Below are 24,038 nucleotides of genomic sequence, written 5' to 3' on the forward strand. Positions count from 1 at the left end.
GGGCGAGGTGGCGGGCGCCTGTAGTCCCAGCTACTCGGGAGGCTGAGGCAGGAGAATGGCTTGAATCCGGGAGGCGGAGCTTGCAGTGAGCTGAGATCTGGCCACTGCACTCCAGCCCGGGCGACAGAGCGAGACTCCGTCTCAAAAAAAAAAAAAAAAAAAAAAAAATTAGCTGGGCGTCGTAGCAAGCACCTGTAGTCCCAGCTACTTCGGAGGCTGAGGCAGGAGGATCCCTTGAGCCCAGGAGTTCAAGGCTGCAGTGAGCTGTGATCCGGCCACTACACTCTGGCCTGGGTGAAAGAGCAAGACCCCCCTTGGAGTTTTCCAAGTGGGATGGGGAGTGGGAACGATGCATTCCTGTGTAGTCTTCAGCCAATTCCAAGTCAAGTAGAGGCAGGGAAAGCAGGGTGACAGGCGGGGTGTGCGGAAAGGAGAAGCGGGTCTTCTGGGTCCGTTCCTGTGGTCAGGGAGAACCCCGCTTCCTCAGCTCCTGGACAAAGGCTGGAAGGAAACAAGGAGCAGAGGTCAGGGGCAGAGTCTCTGCCTCCTCCCTTCCAAATCAGGGCTCTTGCCCAGGGACATGATGCCTCCGAAATAAGTAAATGTTTAAGAACCAAACCAAACCAAACCACCTCACCTTCAATGATTTCCTCTTTCACTTTCTGCAATTCCTTCTTCACCTCTTCCAGAAGCTCCTGAAATTAATGGGGTACAACTAATCAGGAGCAGGTACTGGGACTTGAAGGAACGAATACCCCTTCTTTTACTTTTTGAGACGGGGACTTGCTCTGTTGCCCAGGCTAGGGTGCAATGGCACGATCACAGCTCATTGCAGCCTCAACTTCCCAGGCTCAGGCAATCCTCCTGCCTTAGCCTCCCAAGTAGCTGGGACCACAGGCACCTGCCACCACAATCAGGTAACTTTTTCTTTTTTTTGAGAGAGAGTCTCCCTGTCGCCCAGACTGGAGTGCAGTGGCCCAATCTCATCTCACTGCAACCTCTGGCTCCCGGGTTCAAACGATTCTCCTGCCTCAGCCTCCCAAATAACTGGATTACAGGTGCCCCCGACCAGGCCCAGCTAATTTTTGTATTTTTAGTAGAGACAGGGTTTCGCCATGTTGGCCAGGCTGGTCTCGAACTTTTGACTTCAGGTGATCCTTTCCCATCAGCCTTCCAAACTGCTGGGATTATGGCTGTGAGCCACCACGCCCTGCCTAATTTTTGTATTTTTAGTAGAGATGGGGTTTCACCATGTTGGCCAGGCTGGTCTTCAACCTGACCTCACAGGTGATCCACTCACCTCGGCCTCCCAAAGTGCTGGGATTACAGGCATGCACCTGGCCTTCTCAGGAAATTTTTTTTTTTTTCCTGAGATGGAGTCTCGCTCTGTCGCCCAGGCTAGAGTGCATTGGCGCCATCTCGGCTCACTGCAAGCTCCGCCTCCTGGGTTCACGCCATTCTCCTGCCTCAGCCTCCTGAGAAGCTGAGACTACAGGCACCCACCACCGCGCCCGGCTAGTTTTTTTGTATTTTTAGTAGACACGGGGTTTCACCGTGGTATCGATCTCCTGACCTCGTGATCTGCCCGCCTCCGCCTCCCAAAGTGCTGGGATTAAAGGCGTGAGCCACCGCGCCCGGCTGAGTCAGGTAATTTTTAAAAGTTATTTTTAGAGATGGGGTCTCCCGATGTTGTCCCAGGTTGGTCTCAAACTCTTGGCCTCAAGCAATGCTCCCACCTCAGCCTCTCAATGTGCTGAAATTACAGACATGAGCCACCGTGCCCTGCCAGAGTCCCCTCTTTCTTGTTGATGGAAAAGCCAGAGGGAGTAGTTTTGAGACCCACCCCTACCTGGACACCATGACATCGCTGTCAAGGTCACAGAGTGACTGGAGGATTCTAGGGGAGAATTCTGGATCCTTGGAGCCGGAAAAGTACTGGAGAACATCCAGTACCAAGGTTGGCAAGTGAGTTCCAGCCTCCTGCCAACTCCAATTGGTGACGGACAGCTGGGTCAATGTGTGGAAGGGATTCAAGGCACTCATCGGGAATGAGCGCGGTGACAGATTAATAATGTCTGTCACAGGTGCCAGAAAAGGGGGCGTGGGGTCTGGGTCATCCTTGATCCAATCCAGCCTCTCCATTTGTCAGATTGGAAACCTGAGGTTTCTGAGATGTTATCTAGGATCATACGGCACGCCCGCGGCAGGGGCCAGACCTAGAACTCTCTTACTGTGGTTCCCAACCTCCCCTCCAAGTTACCTGTTTCACCCTCTGTAGGTCCGAGTCATCGCTGGAGCTGGGCGTGCAGGGGTGGGTCTCGGAAGTGGTCACCGAAGAAGATGACTTCATCCTGGGGGAGTTGGTGTGGTTTGGGAGAGCAATGAAATTAAAAAGAGGACCTGCTTCCCCACCTCCTATTCCAGGGATCACACTGAGTTGCGCCTTATAAATTGGGCAAGTCCAAGTATTTTGAGGTCCCCAGTTTTTGTTTTGTCTTGTTTTGAGACCGTCACATTCTGTCTCCCAGGCTGGAGTGCAGGCACGATGGCGGCTGGCTGTGGCCTCGACTTCCTGGGCTCAAGTGATCCTCCCACCTTAGCCTCCCGAGTAGCTGGGACCACAGGTAAGTGCCACCACGCTTGGCTAATTTTTGTAGAGTTGGGGTCTCGCCATGTTGCCCAGGCTGGTCTTGAACTCCTGGGCTCAAGCAATCTGCCCGTCTTGACCTCCCCAAGGGCCCCAGTACCAGTGGCCTACCTTGGCAAGGTTGTGCTGTTCTTCTCCCAGGGTCTCCGTACAGATTCTGGGGATAGGCAACAAATCAGAAAGATCAGGGACAAAAGACTGCCCCCCAATCAATCTTACTCCCCCAACCTCATCAGCCCCTGTTCAAAGCCCCATCTCAGGAGACTACAATCCCCAGCACCATCGCCCTGACTCTCCCGTGAAGGCACTTAACATGTGAGAACAAGGCATTCTGGGATTTGTAGTTCCTGTGGCTGGACTGGGCACTCACTCACCACTCTGGGCCGGGACTCTGGCCTCTGGCTCCTCCTGCTGGTAGGAAATAAAACTGCCATGAGCCAGCCCCTGCCGCACCTCTGCGCATTTCCTCTTTCAGGTTCAAACCCCACACACCCCCACTATCCCTACCCTCATGGTCCGGCCTAAGAGGTGAAGGGCAAGAAGAGCCCCTGACTTACATTAACAGATTCATCCTTGGGGGTTTTCTCCCCAACCTGTGTGGCTTTCCTTCTGCAGGAGAGAAAAGCAAAAACACATGCTCCGTAACCCAACCCATCCCATTCCGAGGTGAGTTCTAGAAATGTAGATGCTAGGGCATAGAATTCTGGAACTCAGAAAACCTAAGGAAACTCTAGTTTTAGAAATTGAAGAGATTGTGGTGGGCGCAGTGGGTGGCTGCGTCGCTGTAATCGCGCAGGGCAAAGCAGGCGGATCTCTTGAGGTCGAGAGTTCAAGACCAGCCTGGCCAACATGGTGAAACTCTGAGTCTGCTAAAAATACAAAAATTAGCCAGGCGTGGTGGCTCATGCCTGTAATCCCAGCTACTCAGGAGGCTGAGGCAGGAGAATTGCTTGAACCCTGGAGGCAGAGGTTGCAGTGGGCTGAGATCTTACCACTGCACTCCAGCCTGGGTGACAGAACGAGACTCCATCTCAAAAAAAAAAGAGAGAGAAAAAGAAAAAAAAATTCAAGAGATTGTGGTTCTAGAATCAGGGTGGAGAAGGTTCTATGATTCTTATATTAGGGAATAGTAAGATTCCGAGGGTGGAGCGCTGCTGTGTTAGAACACTGAGATTGCAGGAATCTGAGTTCCCAGAATTCCAAGGCAGGATCTCCTACGGTTCTAGAATTCTGGGTTTCAGAACATTCTACAGGCTACCTAGGTGGTTGTAAGCCTCAGCCATTTCAGGAAATGATAAACCCCACCATTCTATCCCAAACCTGGTTATCAGAGTGGGGAACATTCACCAAAAGAAACAAACCAAACAGGAATCGGAGCCCTCCCCTCACTGGGCCCTACTGAACTGGAATCTCCAGTTGACTCGGGGGTCCAGGCTCAGGCTCACCTCCGGGCCAGCATGGCGTTCATCTCTTCCATGAGTCCCCCACCTCCGCTTCGACCACTCTCAGCTTTGGGAGCTGTGGGCCCCCCTGAGGCCTCCTCCTGCTGGAGAAATTTAAAAGGGGCAGGAGCTTTAGGGGCAGGCCTATGACACCGCTGGCAGCCCTGGCCTCATCCCCCATAAAAGCCCTGTTGCCCCCTGCCCACCTCTCCCGGCCCCTCACCTTGCTGACTTTCCTGAGTTTGGCTCCAGCAATAGCTGCGGCCAGGCCTGGGGCCCCAGCTCCCCCACCACCAGGACCCTGTGCTGCCGGAAGAGGGGGTGCAGGGGTGGCCCTCCCCTGCTCCATGTGCTGCAGCTGGGACCCCGAGGAGGGCAAACCTGGGGTGGGGGGGGACCTGGAGGAGGGGAGGTCCTGGTGGTGGGGTGGACCCCAGCTGGGGAGCAGGTGGGCCTCCTGAAACAAACACAGAAAAGGGGGCAGCTGAAAGAGAAGCTTCATTCTTCACTGTCCAGCTAGCTGGTCTCTTCCTCCAGGGAGGCCCCCTCCCAACTCCCAAAGCCATTTGAGCATCACCTGCATTGGAGACCCGGCGCTCTAGGTGCTCCGACGGGCCAGACTGCTGCCTGTGGGGGGAGGCAAGGGAGCTGCCATCAATCAGGGCCCTAAGGATGGCCAGCGAAGGGGCCAGCGACCTCCATCCTCTCTCTCAGAGGTCTCCAGGGACGCTGGCTCCTAATCCTCACCCAAGCCTTCCTCCCCTAGGGAACCAAGAATGGGGCTGGGTGAGAGTGGGGGGAATGGAGGGCAGGGTAGCGACAGGGAGAGATCTGAATGCGAGATCTCAGTCACTAAACTGTCAGGAACACCCGAATTACAAAATGCCCAAGTTTTTTTTTTTTTGAGACAGAGTCTCACTCTGTCACCCAGGGTAGAGTGCAGTGGCTCGATCTTGGCTTACTGCAACCCCCACCTCCCAGGTTCAAGTGATTCTCCTGCTTCAGCCTCCCGAGCTAGGATTACAGGCACGGGCGCCACCATGCCCGGCTAATGTTTGTATCTGTAGTAGAGACGGGATTTCACCATGTTGGCCAGGCTGGTCTCAAACTCCTGACCTCAGGTGATCTGCCCACCTCAGCCTCCCAGAGTGCTAGGATTACAGGCGTGAGTCACCACGCCCAGCCACGAGATTCTTTCACCCACCATATTCTGATTTCCAGGAATCTGCAGGGACCAGGAGGTTCTGCAACTCTGAGTGTCAGAAATTTCTTGAACATTCTGAAAACTGCAAGTTGGCTGGGTTCTGAACTCTAGGAGTCAAGGGTTCCAGAACATATGGAACTCTGGCCATGGCTAAGGTTCCCCACCCAGGGCCCAGCCCCACCTTTTCTGCTGCTCCACCTCCTCTGGGGAAGGACCGTTCGGGACCGACCAGGTGGGAGGTGCTGGGGGTGGAGGGGGCCCACCTCCTAGAAGGTGAGAGAGAAAGGGCCAGGAGTCAGTCCCGGAACTCTGCCCAGCCCTTGGCGTTTCCCTTGCTCTCCCAGGCCTCCCAGGAATTCTGCCCAGGGCACTCACTTCCTCCTTCCTCAGGCCCTGAGGCTCCAGGCCCAGGAGGACCCACCTTGGGAGGTGAGGCAGCACCAGCCTCCCTGGCCTGAGTTGCCCTAAGGCAGGTGCTGTTGTGATGTCCCAGTGACAGGAGAAGCTAAGGCCCAGGGGACAGTCACTTGCCCCAAAGTTCTCCAGGTTGGAATGTGCAGGAACAAGACTTGAATTCAGGCTGATTCCAGCAGCCAGGCTCTTAACTACTGTTGGTTTGTTTCGAGACAGAGTCTCACTGTCACCCAGGCTGGAGTGCAGTGGCGCAATCACGGCTCACCACAGCCTCAGTCTCCCCAGGCTCAGGTGATCCTCCAACCTCAGCCTCCCGAGTAGCTGGGACTACATTTCACCACGCCTGGCTAATCATTTATTTTTTTGTACAGACGGGATTTTGCTATGTTACCCAGGCTAGTCTCAAATGCCTGAGCTCAAGCTATCCAACCACCTCGGCCTCTCAAAGTTTGGGGATTACAGACATGAGCCACTGCACCTGGCCAGCTCCTTTTTTTTTTGAGATGAAGTCTCGCTCTTGTCTCCCAGGCTGGAGTGCAATGGTGTGATCTCAGCTTGCCGCAACCTCCGCCTCCCGGGTTCAAGAGATTCTCCTGCCTCAGCCTCCTGAGAAGCTGGGATTACAGGCACCTGCCACCATGCCTGGCTAATTTTTCTATTTTTAGTAGAGACGAGGTTTCACCATATTGGCTAGGCTGGTCTTGAACTCCTGACCGCAAGTGATCCACTCCCCTCAGCCTCCCAAAGTGTTGGGATTACAGGCATGAGCCACTGCACCTGGGCCCTGGCCAGCTCTTAACAACTGTCACAGCCACTTGGACCTTACCTAAGAACCTGGAAAGGTAAAGAGCTTCTTCCTCACCTACCTCCAGGCCGCTGGCCCCAGCACTCACCTGAATTGAATTGGCTATGAATTAACAAGAATTAGCCCCATTTTACAGATGACTACACTGAAGCGCACTGTATTTTTCTGTGTGCCCCAGAGGAGCAAACCCCTTCTGCACTAGCACAGAAGTTGCCCCACAAAGCAAACACCGCTGCATTTGGTGACTTTCAGTTCCACAGCAGTGATTCCAGGCCAGATGCACGGCAGTCACCTAAAACCTCGCTACTCAGTCACGTCCGCGGACCAGCAGCCTCGGTATCACCATGTCCGCGGACCAGCAGCTTCGGTATCACCAGGGCACTTGTGAGAATGCAGAGTCTCAGTCTCCCTAGCCCACCTGCACCAGAGCCTGCACTGTAACCAGATCCCCAGGTGATTCATGTGCATGCTAAGGTTTAAGAAATAGCAACCGGGCTGGGCACGTGGCTTGCGCCTGTAATCTCAGCACTTTGGGAGGCCAAGGCGAGTGGATAACCTGAGGTCAGGAATTCGAGATCAGCCTGGCCAACATGGTGAAACCCCATCTCTACTAAAACTACAAAAATTAGCCAGGCATGGTGGTGTGCACCTGTGGTTCCATCTACTCGGGAGGCTGAGGCAGAATTGCTTAAACCCAGGAGGCGGAGGTTGCAGTGAACCGAGATCACACCACTGCACTCCAGCCTGAGACAGAGCGAGACTCCATATCAAAAAAAGAAAAAAAGAAAAAAAAGAAAGAAAAGCAACTGGGCTGGGTGTAGCGGCTCATGCCTGTAATCCCAGCACTTTAGGAAGCTAAAGTGGGAGGATCACTTGAGCCCAGGAGTCTGAGACCAGCCTGTAGACCATCTCCACAAAAAGTATAAAAAAAAATTTTGAAATGATCCAGGTGGCTGGGCGTGGTGGCTCACACTTATAATCCCAGCACTTTGGGAGGCAGAGGCAGGTGGATCACTTGAGGCCAGGAGTTCCAAAGCAGCCTGGCCAATATGGTGAAACCCCTTGTCTACTAAAAATACAAAGGCCGGGCGCGGTGGCTCACACCTGTAATCCCAACACTCTGGGAGGCCTAGGCGGGCAGATCACAAGGTCAAGAGATCGAGACCATCCTGGCTAACATGGTGAAACCCTGTCTCTACTAAGGATACAAAAAATTACCCGGGTGTGGTGGCTCACGCCTGTAGTCCCAGCTATTCAGAAGGCTAGGGCAGGAGAATTGCTCGAACCCGGGAGGCGGCGGTTGCAGTGAGGCGAGATCACGCCACTGCACTCCAGCCTGGGCGACAGAGCGAGACTCTGTCTCAAAAAAATAAATAAATAAAAATAAAAACAAAATACAAAAAAATAGCTGGGAATGGTGGCGCATGCCTATAATCCCAGCTACCCAGGAGGCTCTTTTTTTTCTGGGATGAAGTCTCACTCTTGTCCCCCAGGAGAATCACTCAAAGCTAGGAAGTGGAGGTTGCAGTGAGCTGAGGTTACACCACTGCGCTCCAGCCTGGGCAACAGAGCAAGACTCTGTCTCAAAAAAAGAGCCAGGTATGGTGGTGCACACCTGTATTCCCAGCTACTTAGGAGGCTGAGGCAAGAGGATCACTTGAGCCCAGGAGGTAGAGGCTGCAGAGAGCCATGATTGTGCCAGTGCACACCAGCCTGGGCAACAGAGTGAGATCCTGTTTCTGGGGCGATACCTACCTATGTCTTGATCTGGGAGGTGGTTTGCCGGGAGTGTGTAAAGTTCATGGAGTACTGATCCCTGAGTAATCGTGCATTTTTTTTGTGTTTGTTTTCTTTTTGAGAAGGAGTCTTGCTTTGTCACCAGGCTGAAGTGCACAGTGGCACGATCTTGGCTCACTGCAACCTCCACCTCCTGGGTTCAAGTGCTTCTCGTGCCTCAGCCTCCCGAGTAGCCGGGATTTCAGGTGCCAGCCACCACGCCCAGCTAATTTTTGTATTTTAGTAGAGACGCAATTTCACCATGTTGGGCAGGCTGGTCTTGAACTCCTGACCTCAGGTAATCCACCTGCCTCGGCCTCCCAAAGTGCTGAGATTACAGGCATGAGCCACCACGCTGGGCCAATCATGCATTTTATACATAGGTGCGCACAGGCACACTGGAATGCACAAAATCCTCATGATAATTTTCCATGATAGCAATGAATTCGCTCCATTTTACTGATGAGTAAGCAAAGTCCCAGAGTGGTAAACCGGCAGCCTGAGGCCACACAGCCGCATTCAGTGGTCCCCTTTGCCCACCCACTGCCCACCGCTGTTTCTGACCTTCCAACGCCTCTAGGGCACTGGCCATGCCAGCGGCAAACTGGGCCGCATCCTCCTTGCTGCCAAAGTTGAGGCCCCAGACCTGGCGGGCATCGCGCCACTGATGGAAGTTGGGGGTGGCCTGATTATACTTGACTCCCCGGACGATGGAACAGTTGATGACCACCTGGTGGGAGGGGAAAGGGGGGGTGAGGGGTGGCAGGCGCAGGGGTGGGGCAGGTAGGGGCTGAGCCCGCAGAGAGGGGCCTGCGGGAAGCTGCACCTGCTGGTCGGGCTGCATCTTCCGGCCTACGACGCGAAAGGAATTGGCCGTGGGGTTGTGGTAGATCTGGACGCGGCTGAAGGCCTGGGGACCTGTGCCAGCAGGGAGCCATCGCTTATTGCCGTCATCATAAAGCATCACAGTGGCCCGGCTGGAACAGATGACAGTTTCGCTGCAGGCAGAAGGAAAAGGGAGAGGGGCCGGTCACCTTCTCATCTGGGTCTCCCTGGGAGATTCCAAGGGACAAAGACAGAGTGTGGAAGGAAGATAGTGAGACACAGAGGGAGGCAGGAGCCGGGTGGACAGAAAGAGAGCGGGGAGGGAGATCACAAGAGAAAATCAGACCAGCAGAGACAGGCAAACACACAAATGAGACGTAAGACAGACACGGGGAGGGAGAAACTGGAAGTGGAAGAGACAGATGCAGAGAGAGGTGGGAAAGGGAGAGTTGGGTTGACAAAGGGGAGAGAGACAGACTGAAAGGCAGACAGACAGACAGATGAACAGATAGGGGAGGGGTGGGGAAGAAGGATGGGCAGACAGGGGACCTGGAGGAAAAGGCAGAAAGACACAGAAAGAGATCAAGATGGTCTTGGCATGGTGTCTCACACCTGTAATCCCAGCACTTCGGAGGCTGAGGCAGGAGGATCACTTGAGCCCAAGCATTTCAGACCAGCCTGGGCAACAGAGTGAGAGCCCCATCTCTAATACTAATTATTTTTAGTTTTAGTTTTGTTTTTGAGACAGAGTCTTGCTCTGTCACCCAGGCTGGAATGTGGCCTCGATCTCCTGAGCTCAATTGATCCTCCCACCTCAGCCTCCCAAGTAGCTGGGACTACAAGCATGTACCACCACACCCAACGAATTTTTTTTTTTTTTTTTTTTTTTAAAACACCATTTCCCCTGTCCCCGGGCTCCAATGCAGGGGAATGATCTCGGCTCACCAAAACCTCTGCCTCCCAGGTTCAAGCCATTCTCTTGCCTCAGCCACGTGAGTAGCTGGGATCACAGGCATGCACCACCAAGCCCAGCTAATTTTTTGTATTTTTAGTAGAGACAGGGTTTCATCGTGTTGGCCAGGCTGGTCTCGAACTCCTGGGCTCAAGTGGTCCATTTGCCTCAGGCCCCACAAAGTGCTGGGATTACAGGGGTGAACCACCATACCCAGACTACAAAAAAATTTAATGANAGCTAATTTTTTGTATTTTAGTAGAGACAGGGTTTCATCGTGTTGGCCAGGCTGGTCTCGAACTCCTGGGCTCAAGTGGTCCATTTGCCTCAGGCCCCACAAAGTGCTGGGATTACAGGGGTGAACCACCATACCCAGACTACAAAAAAATTTAATGAAAAATAAAAAACACGACACAACAAAACTAACAAGAAGGAAAAGATAAAGATGGAGGCCGGGCGCGGTGGCTCATGCTTGTAATCCCAGCACTTTGGGAGGCCGAGGCGGGCGGATCACGAGGTCAGGAGACCATCCTGGCTAACAAGGTGAAACCCCATCTCTATAAAAATACAAAAAATTAGCCGGGCGTGGTGGTGGGCGCCTATAGTCTCAACTACTCGGGAGGCTGAGGCAGGAGAATGGCGTGAACCTGGGAGGTGGAGCTTGCAGTGAGCCAAGATCACACCACGGCACTCCAGCCTGGGCGACAAGCGAGACTGTCTCAAAAAATATATATATATATAAAGATGGAGAGACAGGCTGAGAGGTGTAAGAGGCTGAGGCCAACGCCGGCGGGGAGGGATGCAGGTTAGCAGAGCGAGGGCATGAGGGAAGACAGAGGGGCCAGAAGGAGGCCAAGAGCCCAGAGTTGCACTAGGGACCAGCCCCTGCCTGGCCTCAGTTTCCCTATCTCTACCAGGAGGCTTGGACACGCCCCCACGCCACCAATGCCTGCTCAGGAAGAAGCTGAGACTTGGAAGGGGAAGTGTGAGGCCTGCAGCAGGTTGGGGATCCATCCCAGACCTCTGAGCTCTTCCTCAAAAGGGACTTCCCGCTGCCCACCCATCGCCTGGCTCCCCAGGACACTAGCGGCCATTCCCCAGATACTCCCTGCTCTGTGTCTGGCCCTTGTTGGGTGGGGCTGGGGATGAAGACACAGAAGTGACCCAGACAGCCCCGGCACCACCCTCCTGGGGCTCACAGTCCAGTGTGGGAGACACAGCTGTTCCCCAGACAGTACCAACCCAGGGATAGGACCAAGGAGCCCAGGGTCTGGTGGTGCCCTGAAGGAACGCCTGCCCCAGCCTGGAGAGTCGGGCAGGACTTCCTGCAAAAGGCAGCGTCTGACTCAGCCTGGGGGGGAGGTGTCAGTAAACTGGTGCAGAGTTCAGGAGCTGATATCCCCAGACCTGGGTTCAAATCCCCACTGAGCCACCTACTTCATGTGACTCAGGCACGTGACCTTCCCACTCAAGAACGCTTCTTGCCTGTGAACTGGGAAAATGATAGTCCCCAGCTCCAGGGCAGTGGGGGAGGGGCACATGAACCTGGGCACCTAAAGTGCCTGGTATAGCCGGGTGTGGTGGCTCACGCCTGTAATCGCAGCACTTTGGGAAGCCGAGGCGAAGGGATCACTTGAGCTCAGGTGTTCGAGACCAGCCTGGGCAACACGGTGAAATCGTGTCTCTACAAAAACGTACAAAGATTAGCTGGGCATGGTGTATTCTGAGCTACTCAGGAGGCTGACTCAGGAGAATCGCTTGAACCCAAGAGGTGGAGGTTGCAGTGAGCTGAGATCACGCCATTGCACTCCAGCCTGGGCGACAGAGCGAAACTCCGTCTCAAAAAAAAAAAAAAGCTAAGTGCTTGGTATAGCGCTCAGCACACAGCGAGAGCTCAGTAACTGTCAACCTCCGTCTCATGGGCACCACTGGGGCCCAGGACAGCTACAACCCTCAGGACCCTCCCACCAGCCCCTCTGGAGGTTCTATCCCCTCTCCCCCAGTGAGGAACCGCAGGCCTACGCAGGAACTCAAACAGGAAGTGACTTGCCCAAGGTCACACAGGGGAAGGAGAAGCACTGGTCTCCCCCCACCCCACCCCCAATGGGCTTTTTCCTGAAATGGGGAAGTTGGTGGTCAGAGGTTTCCGGGGAGAGAAATTAGACCCCCCCGCAAAGCCTCTGTCTCCAGGAGGGCTGGGGGCTGGGTGTGACACTGACGCTGGGAAGTCAGGGCAGAGAAAGTCCCTAGACAGACTCAGCTGTGGATAGGAACCTGGGGTAGGGACCCTCGGATTTACATAATTGTGCCATCTCCCTCTTACCAGACATTTCGGGAGGATCAGGGGCCCTAAACCCTCCCCCAAAGTCACTCATTTAATTCTCACTGCAGCTTATCCAGAGAGCCACTCTTTCATCCTAATTTTGCAGGTGAGGACCAGAGGCCCAGACAGGTTGAGTGACTTGCCCACAGTCACACAGCTAGTGAGGAACAGAGTGAAGATGTGAATTCAGGCTCCCAAGCCCTAACCCCGGGGAACTGCGTGAGCCCCACCCAAACACCAGGTGCCCTTTCCAGACAAGCACAGCCTCGGGGGCTGTTTCTGGCTCCTGCTGCCCCTGGCAGGGCAGGGTTAAGGCCTCGGCCTCACCCACACCTGCCACCCACACCCAGGGCACACTCTGGCCGGGAGCCCGGGGCTGCCGCTGCCCCGCCCTGGCTGCACTTTGCTCTCCCAGGCGGCCCTGCCCTGCTGAGGCTCTGGACTGGCCGGAGAACGAGGCACCTGCTGGGTGACAAAGGGGTGGTCTTGCCCCTCTCCAGGGCACACTGTCCCCACTGTAACAGAAGGATCCTGTTAAAACACAAGGTGGGGCCAGGAACAGCGGCTCACACCAGTAATCTCAGCACTTTGAGAGGCCGAGGAGGGAGGATTGCTTGAGCCCAGAAGTTCAAGACCAGCCTGGGCAACATAGTGAGACCCCATCTCTAAAAAACAAAACAAACTAACAAAAACCCACAACGTGGAATGTCCCTTCCTCTTCTTGAAAGCTCCAGGCTCCTACAGAATCAACACCAAGTTCTCTCCAGGGCCTCCGTGATCTGTGTGTCCTCAGATCTCATTTCTTCCCGCTCCACTGTCCCTTGGGGACTCTGTTCCAGACCCTATGCCTCCTACCCCCATGCTGCTCTTCCCGCAGGCCAGACACATTCCTGCCTCAGGCCTGTGTGCTGCTTCTTCCTCAGGCCTAGCCTCTCCCCACTTTCAGGTCTCTCCTTAGATGTCACCCCTTCTGAGAAGCCATCCCTCACTCCCTTAGCTGGAAACACTTCTCTCCTTTTCATCCCCTGCTGCATAGCAGTGACTCCTGCCCAACACAATATTTGTCTGTCTCTGCTACCAAAAAGGCAGACATTTGTGTCCCAATTGTTCACTGCTGTGTCCCCAGAACCTAGAATGGCACCCAACACATAGCAGTGACTCAATAGTTACTAAACATCTGTAAAAAAGGGCAAACTTTGGCCAAGGGAGGTGGCTCATGCCTGTAATCCCAGCATTTTGGGAGGCCAAAGCAGGCGGCTCTCTTGAGGTCAAGAGTTCGAGACCAGCCTGGCCAACATGGTGAAACCCTATGCCTACTAAAAGTACAAAACTTAGCCAGGCATGGTAGCTCATGCCTGTAATCCCAGCTATCCGGGAGGCTGAGGCAGGGGAATCGCTCGAACCCAGGAGGTGGTTGCAGTGAGCCGAGATTGGACCACTGTACTCCAGCCTGGGAGTCTCGGAGACAGATCGAGACTCTGTCTCAAAAAAAAAAAAAAAAAAAAAAAAAGAGAGGAGAGAGACTGGCTTGGGCAAGATGGTGACCTCTGTCTGTACAAAAAATTTTAAAATTAACTGGATGTGGTGGCACTTGCCTGTAGTCCCAGCTATTCAGGAGGCTGAGGCAGGAGCATTGCTTGAGTCCAAGAGGATACGGCTGCAGTGAGCCATGTTCAGGCCACTTGCCCTCCAGCTTAGGCGACAGAGCGAGACTCTCTCTCAAAAAAAGGCAAACTTCTACCAAGGGCACCGAACATTTCTCAGTCAGCCTGGGTCCCAGACACTCTTCTTGGTGCTGGACACCAATTTCCCTGCTGCACGGCTCTACAACCTCATGGGATAGGCTCTGACGCTCACCCTTTTGACAAGAGGGAACTGCAGGCACAGAGGAGTGAAGGCACTTGCCCCAGATCACACAGCAAGTAAGCAGAGGGGCTCATAGTTGAAACCAAGTTCCCACAAGTTCTTATCTTCATTTAAAGATGAAGAAGCAGAGCTAAATTGAAATTTGTAAAAGCCAAAGTACAAGGTAGTGTTGATCAGATGCTTAAAAAAAAAAAAAAAGAAAAGAAAAAAAGGGTCGGGCGCAGTGGCTCATGCCTATAATCCCAGCACTTTGGGAGGCTGAGGCGGGCAGATCACAAGGTCAGGAGTTTGAGACCAGTCTGGGCAACATAGTGAAACACTGTCTCTACCAAAAATACAAAAAGTTAGCCAGGCGCGGTGGCAGAGGCCTGTAATCCCAGCTACTTGGGAGGCTCAGGCAGGAGGATCATGTGATCCCGGGAGGCAAATGTTGCAGTGAGCCAAGATTGCACCACTGCACCCTAGCCTAGGGGACAGAGCCAGACTCTGTCTCAAAAAACAAACAAACAAACAAAAAGCAGGCTGGGCGTGGTGGCTCACGCCTGTAATCCCAGCACTTTGGGAGGCCAAGGCAGGTGGATCACGAGGTCAGGAGATCGAGACCATCCTGGCTAACATGGTGAAACCCCGTCTCTACTAAAAAAATACAAAAAAAATTAGCCAGGCGTGGTTGCAGGCGCCTGTAGTAGTCCCAGCAACTTCGGAGGCTGAGGCAGGAGAATGGCGTGAACCCAGGAGGCCGAGCTTGCAGTGAGCCAAGATTGCGCCACTGCACTCCAGTCTGGGCAACAGAGACAGAGCAAGATTCCGTCTCAAAAGAAAGGTAGGCCAGGAGCAGTGGCTCACGCTGTAATCCCAGCACTTTGGGTGGCTGAAGCGGGCAGATGTCTTGAGGTCAGGAGTTTGAGACCAGCCTGAATAACATGGTGAAACCCTGTCTCTACTAAAAATACAAAAATTAGCTGGACGTGGTGGCGCATGCCTGTAATCCCAGCTACTCAGGAGGCTGAGGCAGGAAAATCGCTTGAACCTGGGAGGTGGAAGTTGCAGTGAGCTGAGATCGTGCCACTGCACTCCAGCCTGGGCGACAGACAGAGCAAGACTCCATCTCAAAAAAAAAACAACAACAACAGTGAGGAACATATAAATACATCTGTACCCAGAGGGGTGATATATGCAGAGGCTATTTCCCAAGACACTAACTGTGGCTGCCTCCATGGTGGGAAACTCAGGGACTGGGGAGGGAGGAAACAAATATTTTGCACCATTTATCTTTTGAGACAGAGTCTCACTCTGGGCCCAGGCTGGCAGTGGCGTAATCTCGGTTTACTGCAGCCTCCACCTCCCAGGTTCAAGCAATTCTCCTGCCTCAGCCTCCTGAGTATCTGGGATTATAAGCATGTGCCACCACGCCAGGCTAATGTTTGTATTTTTAGTAGGGACGGGGTTTGGACTTTTGCCACATTGGCGAGGCTGATCTCAAACTCCTGACCTCAGGTGATCTGCCTGCCTTGACCTCCCAAAGTGCTGGGATTACAGGCATGAGCCACCAGGCCCAGCCACCATTTCAATAATTTCAATAAGTATTTCAAACTGCTTATTATTTCTTTTCTTATCATGGGTTGAAATTCCCTATAAAAACCTAATTCACTACTTAAGTTCAATAAATAAAACTGTAAACTACACAAAAGATGGAACAGAAAATCCCATAGCTATAAAACGGGAGTGCCGGGACTGTGAGATGGAAATGAGGTCTGCCTGTTTCCAGTGTTCTCCTGAAGTCTAGAACCCTCCATTGGACATGAGAGCGCCTTAATGTTCCAGTCAGCCCAGGACTCACTCCTCCCTGCAAGTCCCCACATTTTGGAAAACTCTAGCACATGGCAGATGAAAAGACCATTCAAGTTGCCTCCTTGTTGTGTGGGTTTGTCTCTTTGAAACTCAGTTGCCAGCCCTGGAAACAATAACTCACTGGGTTCATTGTAAGGATTAAAAGATATATTGGACAAAAAGCCCTAAACGCAGGACCTCTAACTTGGTACACGCTCCACATGAAAGAGACAGTTTCCCATCACCGGAGGTAATCAAGCACGGTGAATCCGGTTTTCACAAAACTTCCAGACCACAGTCTTACCCTTCCCTTCACTGCCCCCCGAACCCAAGACTTACCCCATGCCCTCCTTATACCATAAAACCTGTGAATACATATACACCACCCTTCCAAACGACAGATCTTCTTAGCAACCCTAAGTAAGGAACGAGGTCTTGACTCTCTGGGGCCTGTGCGGACTACTCTAGTCCCTTCCTCCTGGTGGGCCTCAGTTTCCCATAAGTGAACAGCAAGATAAATGTTGCAGCTTCCGTTTCATTTGGCTTATCTGAATTATCTTAAGTGTTTTCACAGTGAAAGCAAGTTTTTTTTTCTTTTTCTTCATTGAGAACACAGAAAGCATGTTATCTGTATTTTTTTTTTTTTTTTTTTTTTTTTTTTTGAGACAGGGTCTTACTTTGTCACCCAGGCTGGAGTGCAGTGGCAAGAATACGACTCATTGCGGCCTCAACCTCCAAGCGATCCTCTCACCTCAGCCTCCAGAGTAGCTGGAACTACAGGCGCATGCCACCACACCCAGCTAATTTTTGTATATTTTATAGAGATGGGGTCACACCATATTGCCCAGGCTGTTCTCAAACTCCTGGACTCAAGTGATCCTCCTGCCTTGGCCTCCCAAAGTGTTAGGATTATAGGCATGAGCCGCAGCACCTAGTCCTGTTTGACATTTTTTTTTTTGAGACGGAGTCTCGCTCTGTCGCCCAGGCTGGAGTGCAGTGGCGCGATCTTGGCTCACTGCAAGCTCCGCTTCCCGGGTTCACGCCATTCTCCTGTCTCCGCCTCCCCGAGTAGGTGGTACTACAGGTGCCCGCCACCGTGCCCGGCTAATTTTTTGTATTTTTAGTAGAGACGGGGTTTCACCATGTTAGCCAGGATGGTCTCCATCTTCAGACCTGGTGATCCGCCCGCCTCGGCCTCCCAAAGTGCTGAGATTACAGGCATGAGCCACTGTGCCCCGCCCCTGTTTGACTTTAATAGGCACCTTGCTTAACTTTCCTGTGCCTCAGTTTCCCCATCTATAAACTGAGTACTGGGGTGGGGAGGCCACAAGGCTGTAATAGTATCATTGTTAGAATTGCTGTGAGGGATCAGGTGTGGTAGCTGATGTATGTAATCATAGCACTTTAGGAGGGCGAGGCGGGTGGATCACCTGAAGTCAAGAGTTTGAGACCAGCCTGGCCATTATGGTGAAACCCCATCTCTACTAAAAATACAAAAATTGGCCGGGCGCGGTGGCTCAAGCCTGTAATCCCAGCACTTTGGGAGGCCGACACGGGCGGATCACAAGGTCAGGAGATCGAGACCATCCTGGCTAACACGGTGAAACCCCATCTCTACTAAAAAAATACAAAAAACTAGCCGGGCGAGGTGGCGGGCGCCTGTAGTCCCAGCTACTCGGGAGGCTGAGGCAGGAGAATGGCGTAAACCCGGGAGGCGGAGCTTACAGTGAGCTGAGATGCGGCCACTGCACTCCAGCCTGGGCGACAGAGCGAGACTCCGTCTCAAAAAAAAAAAAACAACAACAAAAATTAGCCGGGCATGGTGCATGGTGGCAGGCACCTGTAGTCCCAGCTACTCGGAAGGTTGAGGCAGGAGAATTGCTTCAACCCAGGAGGCGGAGGTTGCAGTGAACCGAGATCGCGCCATTTCACTCCAGCCTGGGCAACAAGAGCAAAAAAAAACCCAGAATTGCTGTCAGGCACAAAAATGCCCCACATAAAATAGATGCTTGATCGAATGGTCTCTTATTTTTTAAAAAATAAAAATAGCTATTATTAGAAGAAGAAAGAAATAGACCCCAGTTCTCCCCAAGTCCCTTCTGCCCTGAGATTCTAGACCTCTGCCTCGCTTCTCTGTCTTCCCAGCACCCCAGCTCCAGTCCGGGACACAGCCGACCTTCAACAAATATTTGTCAAATTGGGAGAAAAAGAACTATATCTTGTAATTTTCCATCTTAACCTCCTCTCTTCCAACTGCCCCCAGGACTGTCCCCCAGCCAAACCAGCCAGAAATCAGAGGATGCTAGGTTCCTCCACCCCTCCAACATTGCCTAGGAATTTCTGAGGGATCTTGGCCATGTCTTTTCCTCTTTGAGCCTCAGTTTCCCCAGCTGGGTAATAGGGGCATGGATTTTGAATCCTGGCTGTCCTTGGAGAAGAGGCACAGCCCAGCAAGTCGGGTGTGAACACCTGCAGGGGAGACCCCTGGAAAGGTGGGAGTGGCCTTCTGGTGGGACAGGCATCTGGTCACTTCTGCACTGCACCCCACCCCAGCACCCCCACAAGGCGGGATGCTTGATCACCGCCCCAGCAAGAGGTGGGCCCTGTGGAGGGCCAGGGCTTCCAGGGCTGGTGGTGGTGGTGGTGGTGGGGAGGGCAGGGGGCCGGCCCAGACACCACTCCTGCCCTTTTACGGTTGCAGTGAGTGAGGCAGCACTAACTCGGACATCCGCCATCCGCCTTCCACCGAGCCTGGGACCGGAAACGCGAGGGGGGGTGGAGGGGCGGGGCTGGGGGGCGAGGGGAGAGAAGAGTCCCGGAGGAAGAGGGCGAAGGAAGAGAGCGACGCTCCCTAAACTGACCCCTCTCCAGGGCGGACTTGGAAGGGATGTTGCTATAATGGGCAGCGGATAGGCAGGAAGTCTTGAGGGTATCTGTGGGTGTCCTCCTTGCTCCAAATTTTCCAGCCATGCCTTTCACATCAGAAGGAAGAAATGCGGGAGGGGGATTCTCTAGTGGTCATAAAAAGGAATGTCACGCCACTCTGATGTCAAAGGGCAGGGGTTCAGGAAATGCGGGGGATGTGGGCACCACGGGGTTAATCCCCAGCCGTCCCCAGGGGCCTCCCTGCTAAGGCTGGGGGCTTTGGGGCAGGAAGTCCCAGAGAGAGTGGAGGAAGGGAGATAGTATTGTCAGGCTCTGGCCCCATGGGAGAGATTATAGGGGGCCAGGGGAGGGGAGAATGGGAGGATGGTTGGGTCCCCCTGCCCACACTGGCCCCGCCCTCAGGTGAGTCCAGGAGTTCGGGGGAGACCCCGGCCAGACCAAATCCCTGGGTCCCTTGGGCCGCCGCCCCCAGGATTAAATTCCTGGGAAGATAGCTGGAATTATCTGGGAAGCCTGGGTCCCAAGGGAAGAGGGCTATGACCTTGAAGCTTTCCAGCTCCCCCTCCTCCAACCCCAAGGCTCCGGATGGATGGGGGGGGCGGTGAGCAATGGGGGAGGCGCCGTGGTGGGGAAGGCAGCCGGCCCACAGCCCTCGGTGCCCGCCCCCCACACCAGCTGTCTCGACAGGTGAGTCAGGAAGACAAAGGCCCCCTTCCCTCAGCTGCTGCGTCCCCTCCCTCCCCAGGGCCGCGCAGGTGGGGGAGCCGGGCCGCCCTTATGGCCCGGGGCAGGGAGCCGCCCTCTGCTCCGAGCGCCCGCTCTGTCCTAGGCACTGCCTGTTAAGCAGATTGCGTGCGGAGCGACGGGGGAGGGGAGTCCCATCAGACTCCGGAGGCTGCGTCCGGGTCCCTGGATCGGTTCACACCAGCCTCTTCCACAGGAAGACCTAAGTGCCCCCCAAAATTTAGGGGATTAAGAAGTACCCCCGAAGTTCAGGAGCGCGGTCTCACTTGGGGAGACTTTTTCCAGCACCACGTAAACGGGGTCCCTGCACACCAAGGGTCTGAGTCTCAGTCTCTCTTCCAAGTCCCAGGGTCTCCCAAACCAGTCCCCCACAATCCTTCCCCGACCGCGAGCTGAAGTTTGGGGGGAGGGGGAGGAAAGTCTGAGCCCTGCCTCAATCCTGGCATCCCTGCGGGAAGTCGCTGCCAACTTTTGAGGTCCTCTGAAAAAAAGTCTTAACAATTCGGGAGTCCTCCGAGCGTCCCCAAATCTTGAGGGCTCCCAGGGGAACCTCACCGCCACCACCCCCCGAGCTTGGGAAGTCAGTCGTGGAGAAGTGATCGACGGTTTTGGAGCTTGTCCTAGGGGATTCAGCCCAAATCCGAGGCTCCCAAGGCTCTGTCCCCAAATTCCAGCCCGGAGCGAGCTGGGGGGGAGGGGGACAAAGGCGGGGCGCGGAGCCCGCCCGGGTGGGGACGGGTCGGGGGCAGGTCCGGCTCACCTCATGGCTGATCGGCGGGCGGGCGGCGCGCCCACGGACTGGCTGCTCCCGGGGCGCCCCTGGCTGGAGGTTCAGGGGTTCGGGGCTGGCTCCGGGCTCGACTCAGGCTCCCCCAGGGTCCCGCCCCATAGAGTCCAGCTTCCTGGGTAGAACGTGGACCCGGCCGGGGCGGGTCTCCGGGCGCCGCTTCCCTCAGGCGGTCTGATGAGAGGTCCCTGCGGCAGAAAGGGGATGCGGCGTCCGCTCCCCGACGCGCCCCCCTTGCCGGCAGCGGCTACACTGTTACTCTTACTACTGTACTTCTCTTCGTTACATTTGGTTCCAAAATTCCACTCCCCGCACCCACAATGCCCCGCGCCTTAAAGGGGCCGCGCGCGCCTCCAGGCAAGGGGGTGGAGGGCGCTTAAAAGGACAACTAGGCACCCTCTGCTTCCGCGATCTTGCTCCTCTCCCCAAAGTTGTCGTCCAGGGGTGCACCCTGGGAGTCACCACCGCATGGAGGGGCAAGCTTGGTGAAGGGGAAGGCGACCTCCCTTGCTCCCTAGTTCGCTTCCACTGTGGGAATTCTCAGGAGCGTCTCGGAAGGGGCTCGATTTCTTTCCCCATCGACTTCTCCATCTCGTACTCCGCTCAATTTTGGGGGTCGAAGAGGACCCTCCAGTTAAGCAAGTGGTCTCAGATTTTCTCCCTGAAATCCCATCTTCGGAACCCCGCCCCTCCCCAGCGTCTCTCTTCTGTCAATTTCGGAGGGGTTACTAAGGGGGCGAGCCCCCCACCCGCGCGGAAGGGGAGGTGGAGGGAGTAGGGCCCCACCCCTCTCACCCCACCCCGCCCGCCCCGGGAAGGTGAGGAGGAAGTGGGCCAAGGGGGCGCGGTCGGCCGCTGACTCACAGCCGCAGGGTCGGGGGTGGGGTGGGGGTGGAGGTGGGGACTGGCATGGAGTGCCGGAGTTGGGGGCCTGGCATTCGCCCGGGGAGGGGGGCAGGAGGCGCCGGCTTCTTGGGTATGTAAAGCCTCCGACCCACGTACGCCCCGCTCTGACTCAGTTTCGCCTGCGGAGGACAGCAGGATCATCCCAGCCCACAGGAGGGCCCAGAGGTGAGGAGACCCTCCCCGGAGCCCCCGCCCCCACACGCTGGCTCCAGGCTGAGCCCAGACACCCTGCGAGGCTTCCGCAGCGTGTCTTGCCGGCCACGCCCCGAGTGACGTCACTGATGTGGTCGCGCCCCTTGGGTAGAGCGCCACCTGGCCCGGGTGAGGCGCCCGAGCCCTGGGAAATCAGTTTCACGTTTACACATGGGTAAACTGAGGCCTGGAGACAGGGAATGAATCTGGCCTATGACCCTCTTGTCTGAGCCCCCAGAACCCGGAAAGCCACCAAGATCTGAGTGTAAAACCAACAATTCTCAGGGCCAGCTGACTAGGTGAGAGAATCCACTTTTCCAGCGTATTTCCAAGCCAAGTCCCATGTCTGGATGTTGTCCTGACCTCCTTTACCTGGAGAGCACTTCCTCCTTCCAGGCCAAGCTCTGACATTAATTCCCCTCCCCTTCTCCACCCCACTCTGGGAGATCTTGAACCCTGATCCCCAGACGTTATCTCTGTTTCTCAGTGTGTCTCCTGAGGCTGAGCTGTCTGGGAGAAGGGGTAGACTTAATTTCTTTTTTCTTTTTCTTTTTGAAATATAGTCTCCCTCTGTTGCCCAGGCTGGAGGGCACTGGCATGATCTCGGCTCACTGTAACCTCCCCCTACTGGGTTCAAGCAATTCTCCTGCCTCAGCCTCCTAAGTAGCCGGGATTACAGGCACGGGCCACCAAGCCCAGCTAATTTTTATATTTTTAGTAGAGATGTGATTTCACCATGTTGGCCAGGCTGGTCTCCAGGTGATCCACCTTCCTCAGTCTCCCAAAGTGCTAGGATTACAGGTGTGAGCCACTGCACCCAGTTGACTTAATTTCCAGAGCTCACTCACCCCAGCCAGGCCCAGCTCAGCAACTCAACAAACTTATCTAGCTGAATGAGAACTCCAGTTCTGTGTGACCTTGGGTAACTACCTTCTCCTCTCTGGGTCTCAGCTTCCCCATCTGTGAAATAGGAGGGGTGGTATTTCTGGGTGCCACTTACACTACAGCAACAGTCAGCAAACGTGGTTTTTTGTCTGTTTGTTTGTTTGTTTGAGACAGGGTCTCTGTCGCCCATGCCGGAGCGCAGTAGCATAACCAGGGCTCACTGCAGCCTCCACCTCCAGGGCTCATTCAATCCTCCAACCTCTGCCCACTGAGTAGCTGGGACTATAGGTGCACACCACCATGCCGGGCTAATTTTTTGTAGAGACAGGGTTTCGCTATGTTGTGCAGACTGGTCTCAAACTCCTGGGCTAAAGTGATCCGCCTGGCTCAGCCTCCCAAAGTGCTGGGATTGGAGGTATGAGTCACCATGCCCAGCCAGCAAACTTTTTCTGTAAAAGTTCAAATACAAAATCTTTTAGACATGCTAGACATAGGGTCTGGTTTACACACTCTTCCGTTTTTCTTTTTACTTACAATCCTTAAAAAAATGTAAAAAAACTCTTCTTAGCTTAAGTGCTGTACAAAAGAGGTAGCAAGACCCCTGCGTAAGAGAACGCTTGCATATGTACATAACAATCTTTATGGCAGCAGTGATGTGACAGCAAGAAATTGGAAATAGCTTAAATGTCCATCAAGAGGACACGGGAGGCTGGGCGCGGTGGCTCACACCTGTAATCCCAGCACTTTGGGAGGCTGAGGCGGATGGATCACTTGAGTTCAAGACCAGCCTAGCCAACATGGTGAAACCCCATTTCTACTAAAAACAGAAAATTAACCAGGCATGGTGGTACACACCTGTAATCGCACCTACTTGGGTGGCTGAGGGGCTGAGGTGGGAGGATCACTAGAACTGGGGAGGCGGAGGTTGCAGTGAGCTGAGATCGTGACACTGCACTCCAGCCTGGGAGACAGAGCAAGACTCCTCGAAAAAAAAAAATTAAAACAAAACAAAAAGACAAGGGCAGGGAATAGTGAAACCCTTGGACATCCCTTTCGGAAGCACGGAGTGAGCAGCAACTAAAGGAGGTGTGGACTGGGCACGGTGTGTCATGCCTGTAATCCCAGTGCTTTGGTGCTTTCAGAAGCCAGGGCGGGAGGATCACTTGAGGTCAGAAGTTTGAGACCAGCCTGGACAACACAGTGAGGCCCCATCTCTCTCTCTCTCTTTTTTTTTTTTTCAAGACAGAGTGTCATTCTTGTTTCCCAGACTGGAGTGCAATGGCGCAATCTTGGCTCACTGCAACCTCCGCCTCCTGGGTTCAAGTGATTCTCTTGCCTGAGCCTCCCGAGTAGCTGGGATTACAGGAATGCATCACCACCACGCCCGGCTAATTTTTGCATTTTTTAGTAGAGACGGGGTTTCTCCATGTTGGTCAGCCTGGTCTCCAACTCCTGACCTCAGATGATCCGCCCACCTCAGCCTCCCAAAGTGCTGAGATTACACATGTGAGCCACTGCGCCTGGCCGAGACCCCATCTCTAAAAAAAAAAAAAA

General features: G+C 54.3%; 1 protein-coding gene across 1 annotated transcript; it reads right to left on the reverse strand.

Moving 5' to 3' along the window:
• Nucleotides 1-291: 291 nt before the first annotated feature.
• VASP (vasodilator stimulated phosphoprotein) lies at nt 292-21,184 on the reverse strand. The gene is given in 16 exon segments (XM_017874362.1): nt 292-501; nt 638-695; nt 2,261-2,351; nt 2,759-2,804; nt 3,022-3,058; nt 3,205-3,256; nt 4,093-4,193; nt 4,313-4,421; nt 4,423-4,458; nt 4,460-4,499; nt 4,502-4,546; nt 4,667-4,716; nt 5,475-5,559; nt 8,853-9,018; nt 9,115-9,286; nt 20,475-21,184. Coding segments are annotated over 16 exon segments (1,131 nt in total). The 5' UTR covers nt 20,480-21,184; the 3' UTR covers nt 292-463.
• Between the last annotated feature and the right edge of the window lie 2,854 nt (nt 21,185-24,038).

This window comes from Rhinopithecus bieti, unplaced genomic scaffold (assembly GCF_001698545.2).
Source record: "Rhinopithecus bieti isolate Rb0 unplaced genomic scaffold, ASM169854v2 scaffold_7888, whole genome shotgun sequence".
Lineage (NCBI taxonomy): Eukaryota > Metazoa > Chordata > Mammalia > Primates > Cercopithecidae > Rhinopithecus > Rhinopithecus bieti.